Source organism: Ylistrum balloti, unplaced genomic scaffold, assembly GCF_031769215.1.
Source record: "Ylistrum balloti isolate Yb309-2 unplaced genomic scaffold, AGI_CSIRO_Ybal_v1 Utg370096, whole genome shotgun sequence".
Lineage (NCBI taxonomy): Eukaryota > Metazoa > Mollusca > Bivalvia > Pectinida > Pectinidae > Ylistrum > Ylistrum balloti.
Genome location: NW_026782125.1, coordinates 37,206 through 43,205, shown reverse-complemented (window position 1 = coordinate 43,205; position 6,000 = coordinate 37,206). Strand labels below are relative to the sequence as shown.

The 6,000-nt window shown below is 37.3% G+C and overlaps 1 protein-coding gene across 1 annotated transcript; it reads right to left on the bottom strand.

Annotated features, from left to right (window-relative positions):
* Nucleotides 1–821: 821 nt before the first annotated feature.
* Nucleotides 822–2,186, bottom strand: LOC132549985 (mucin-2-like). Its single transcript, XM_060213980.1, has one exon. The coding sequence runs from the start codon at nucleotides 2,184–2,186 to the stop codon at nucleotides 822–824; it is 1,365 nt and encodes a 454-aa protein (XP_060069963.1).
* Nucleotides 2,187–6,000: the final 3,814 nt, after the last annotated feature.

Below are 6,000 nucleotides of genomic sequence, written 5' to 3'. Positions count from 1 at the left end.
ACCTGGCATTGTACAAAATTAACCTACAAAACTAATCAATACATCTACACAAGTAGAACGAAAGTAGACATGAAAGAGGAAAAACGTCTCTCTCTTTGGAGGATCACAACTAGATCAGCCGGTTGTGATGATCAAAGATTGGACGTTCACGTTTCACCTCAGGAAATATGACGCCTCCGATGACAACGATCTCATCATAGGCCAATACACAGTAGGTATCAGCATGTGTAAATTCAGTATTTACGCAAACTAATATTGATAATAGAAGGCAGTTCGTTTTGCTTACAGTTCATATTGAATCTTAACAAAACAAACTATGTTTCATTTTTTTTATATCGGATAGATAAGATCAAATCACACTATCAAATAATAACAATATTTTTTTATTCAAATCTATAACGTATTGCCGCAACTGATAACCATAAGCTGCATCGAACCCATAATTATATTCCTCAATGAAAATATGATCCTAGGGAGACTCAGAAAGGTCATCGATTGTATCAATTACTGAAATAATTACACTTTGTTTACCTGTGATTACTATCTAAAGGTTTTGCAACTATAATGTTGACCTCGTTTAAGTGACACTTTACATATCTTATCACGCGTAATCTCCTTTTTTAGCAATATTAAACTATCTGTGTCAGCTCTTAATAAGATATAATTCATAGGAACGGTTATACTTAAAATATTAATAAAGTCATGTGTAACGCAAGGTTTTCAGATTTAAGAAATTAATTTTAGAAATGAATTGATAATAAAGTATAACAGTATTTTCCAGGCCAACATACTATTATATAATGGGGGATATATCGTTTATGTCACCACAGAACCCGGAGTGGCACAACCACCTCTGTGACAGGAGAGGGTACCGACACCACAGAGTCAGGAGATGGCACAACCACCTCTGTGACAGGAGGGGTTCCCACCACCACAGAGTCAGGAGAGGGCACAACCACCTCTGTGACAGGAGGGGTTCCCACCACCACAGAGTCAGGAGAGGGCACAACCACCTCTGTGACAGGAGGGGTTCCCACCACCACAGAGTCAGGAGAGGGCACAACCACTTCTGTGACAGGAGAGGGTACCGCCACCACAGAGTCAGGAGAGGGCACAACCACCTCTGTGACAGGAGAGGGTACCGCCAACACAGAGTCAGAAGAGGGCACAACCACCTCTGTGACAGAAGGGGTTACCGCGACCACAGAGTCAGGAGAGGGCACAGCCACCTCTGTGACAGGAGGGGTTCCCACCACCACAGAGTCAGGAGAGGGCACAACCACCTCTGTGACAGAAGAGGGTACCGCCACCACAGAGTCATAAGAGGGCACAACCACCTCTGTGACAGGAGGGGTTACCGCCACCACAGAGTCAGAAGAGGGCACAACCACCTCTGTGACAGAAGGGGTTACCGCCACCACAGAGTCCGGAGAGGGTACAGCCACCTCTGTGACAGGAGGGGTTCCCACCACCACAGAGTCAGGAGAGGGCACAGCCACCTCTGTGACCGGAGGGGTTCCCACCACCACAGAGTCAGGAGAGGGCACAGCCACCTCTGTGACAGGAGGGGTTCCCACCACCTCTGTGACAGGAGGGGTTCCCACCACCACAGACTCAGGAGAGGGCACAACCACCTCTGTGACAGGAGGAGTTCCAACCACCACAGAGTCAGGAGAGGACACAAGCACCCCTGTGACAGGAGGGGTTCCCACCACCACAGAGTTAGGAGAGGGCACAACCACCTCTGTTACAGGAGAGGGTACCGCCACCACAGAGTCAGGAGAGGGCACAACCACCTCTTTGACAGGAAGGGTTACCGCCACCACAGAGTCAAAAGAGGGCACAGCCACCTCTGTGACCGGAGGGGTTACCGCCACCACAGAGTCAGGAGAGGGCACAGCCACCTCTGTGACAGGAGAGGGTACCGCCACCACAGAGTCAAAAGAGGGCACAGCCACCTCTGTGACCGGAGGGGTTACCGCCACCACAGAGTCAGGAGATGGCACAACCACTTCTGAGATGGGAGGAGGATACAACGATTGGTATATCAGGTTAATGTAACGATAAAGTGTTCGACGAAGCAGACCTATTTCTGTAGGTACTACCGGGCTGATATATGGCCCTATACTCAATGTTAAAATTGCTTTACCTTTTTCTCCCAATAATTCCCGACTGATTGCCAACATCTTAAACCCACTTCTTGACTTGGGTTCCACGATATTTGAACATTTTAATCCCTTTTATATATTGAAATGAGAGTCTAGTTTTCAGCACAATTTTTTTTTTTAAATTGATAGTGATTTAAGATCAATTTTCTATAGTATATATCTATGCTTCTCATACCCCGTGCTCAGTTTAAGTTTTAGCACGTCAATAATTTTAAGCTACTTTGCTTATATCACCATCTTTCCGTTCTATGAATTTTATCTCTTATTTTTTTCGAATGGAAGTACACCTGTTATTAAAATTTTGTACTGTAATGATAGTTTTTTATTGGAATATTTTGGTCTTTTTCAATTTTTTTTCCAAAATTCATATCTTGTCGCATTACTTTTCCTCGTTTTTTAGAAGTTTTATTTCCACAAATTAGCTACGAAAAGTTTATGTTAATTTTCCCCACAGTTTACCTAGATTATCATTTTATCATGTGCGTTGAAAACTTAAAAAAGAAAAAAGTTACATGTACATGTTTTGTCTTTCATGTTGATACTTGTTACTGTTGCTCTTGTGTCTATAAAGTTTGAATCTACGTCACAGGGCTCATATAATCTACCACAAGACGCGAACCTTTGTAAGTGTGTGAAATGTTTAACACTTTGTATACTAATTTGAATATCTGAACTCTAAATTTTTTCGACTTTTTATTTGAATCATGAAAAAATGTAAATATAACAAAATTGTGAATATGTTTTCAAAGTGTTACTCCTTATTTCAACCGTAAAAAACAAGAGCTAGGAATAGGATGACTTTTTAAACTTGAAAAATGATACGTTTTACGTTGATAAATCCACAAAATAATTGTTTGATTTATTTTTCAATTGAAATGGTGCTGTAACGTACAACATGCCAGATTGAGAATTAAATGTTTGCTTGTCTTGTTTTTTTTTCTTATTATTGTATATGTAAAGATCAATACAGAGGATAAAACACAGCTCAAGTCAGAGGTAGAAGAATTACAGTTACAAAAAGTTGTGCTAGTACCAGTTAATGAAAAAGATTTAATGGAGTTTCCACAGTCCCCGTCCCCTGTTGTTGAAACTTATGAGGAGGAGAAGGAAATCACAGTGTTTCAGAGATTACCATATCATCTCACAAGTTCTAAAGTGCAAACAACACAACTATAATTTTGCAAGCAAAAATTTTCAGGAAGAGATGGTTTATACCGAAAAAAAAATCAAAAAAAAATTCAACATGGCAACATAATCATAATTCGAACTCGAATTCCATAAAACTAGGCCAGGCCAAATATGAACAAAAGAAAGATTTACTTGGACACTTCCGAAAAAGTACAAGGATAATAAGACCAGGTGTTCCAGAAAAGTAAGCATCTTCCGATTCACCGACGACACTCGCCATTTAAACCTTGGTCAATGCATGTAAGTAATGTCAGGTTCTCAAATGAAAATAAATAAGATAAGGCATAGAACAACGGAACCAACAGGCAAAGTAATAAAAGATATAAAGATAATAATAACAAAACTCCGGAAGAGATGATGCTAATATTTCATAGCTGTGATAAGAATCTGTTACAACAAAACACTTGTTGATTTACAGTAGGTTCATCTTTGACAATTGAAATATTTTATAACCTTGATTATTGCATTGTGATTTACATATATCTATTTCAAATATATGTTATTGAAATGGTTAAAGATTTAAAAAAAAAAAGAAAAGTTATGTTGTGATTTACATATTATTTATTTTTCTTCTATATTGAAAATATCTACATGCTGTACTATAATAATCAAAAGCCTCACGTTTTGGTGTGATCAATAGTTTTCATTTTCTATATTGATTGAAACTCCTCGGGCCGAGGTTATTGTATGATTTTATAACTGTGATAATTATCTGTAAATTTGTCATACGAATCCTTATTGACTTACTATGATACATGTAACGGCGATAACCGAAAAACCACACGAAAAGCTGGTAGTGTGTGATATACAAGGTTTGAATTGCTTTTCCTAAAATAAACAGAAATCATCAGGTTATGATAGTGTTGTGATTAACTTTGACACTGCATCCCTTTATTCTCGATTTCTACTTGGTGACTATGTGGAACTTTAGGAGTCAGAATGAGAGAGAAAAATCCAGCCCATCTTGATCTAATTTTTATAACGTTAAGCAGACGTTTTTAAACGTTTAAATTACTTCTTTAATGGTTGTACAATGCACCTTTCAGTTATTACTCATGTACTCGAAATAGTTATGTGCTGTAAATTAGGGAAAAGTTGTACAAGTCCTTAAAAAACTCACAGTTCTTAAACTTTTCAATTTTGAATTCCGGTGCATAGAGATTTATACATGATGTATCTATTTTCTGTATGTTTCCAAATTAATTTCATTACTGATATGCATTGCTTTTTTAATGGAATGTTCCTTTTAATTACATATGTAATGTTTGTAAAATACTCCTCCTTTGAAATTAATGCATTTAATCAGGTACTTAAGAAAAAGCACTCAGATTTCCTTTGAAAGGCTATCTGGCACTCTAAAACTTTAAAAAACACATTTGCTCTCTTATTTCCTAACTCGTGTGCTCAAAACACCGTCGCCTGTAAACAAAAATGCCCTCCCGCTTAAATCGGTGTTGACAGAGATGTTTTATTAATGTCACTTATTCTGTAATTCTAAATTGACTTCGAGTTTTTAAATAAGATTTGGCAAACCTATAACAAAATCCGTTGTTGAAAAACGGGATTTTACTTCTGCCCACCTTCATGTTTTCATGTTTATAAGATTGAACTGCCTCGTTTTGAAAATTAGTATGTAACGTTACCAATGCTGAATTTACAAGGGGTTTCCCAAATGAAAGAAGTGGTCAAACTGCACAATGGAAATCGACTGTGAATAGCATATAAACATAGCTGGAAATATCTTAGACACGTAAATCCAATAACACAATCAATGGTTTCCCTCTAATTGGCTGATGCGAGAGGAGGTTACCCAGTTTATATATGCATACTACGTGGTCGTTTTGAAAAAATAAACCCTACCTGAGAAGACCAGCGAAGGGTGAAGCTACTGATATACATATATCGTTTCTCGTGAAAAGCAGGTCTTATCTGAAGGGACCAGGGACGGGAAACAACTGCAAGTAAGTTGGTCGACGTACTTTCTTATGTTTTATGTCACTAAATGTATGTTAAAATTAATAAAAACAAGTAGATTAAATGTTTTAGTGCTGAGATCTACATTTTTTTTTCAATTCATTTTTAGATGTTTCATAGGACACTTTACTCTTATCTAATTGTAAGCGTTTCAATATATAAGATTTTATATGAACAAGACAGCGAAACTGATAGACACATACATGTATGCATTTAGAAATTGTCGATAAATAATTCAAATATGTTGATTTCTTTAGGTACTTAAAATTACATCATCGTCATATTAAAAATCAGGTCTTTAAAATGATAAAAGGGCGAGATATTTTTTTTTCCGCTGACGTCTGTTATATATTATGATATGAGAGAAAACGATGTTCAATATCTTGCAATAACTGTGTTTGAGTACATTTGTAGTTTTAGTACAATTTGTTTCATTTCGCAGCGATACAACCTGTATAAACTTACCTTCTTAATATATTTATTAGATATCGAAGTTTGTGCACCTCCCCATGTAGATTTCGGCATTTCTGTTGATCATTGTTTACTTTTCTCAGCCGCCTCCCACTCCTCAAAATTTGGGACCTTAGAATCACTGAAGAAAATATAGTTGTACGATGTTATTTAATTCATTGCTTCACTCTACTGTATCTTATTCTTTGTATTTAAATTA

Bases quoted from the DNA above. Each gene is read 5' to 3' on its own strand.
- LOC132549985 (XM_060213980.1), bottom strand. From the start codon at position 2,186: ATGTTGGCAATCAGTCGGGAATTATTGGGAGAAAAAGGTAAAGCAATT.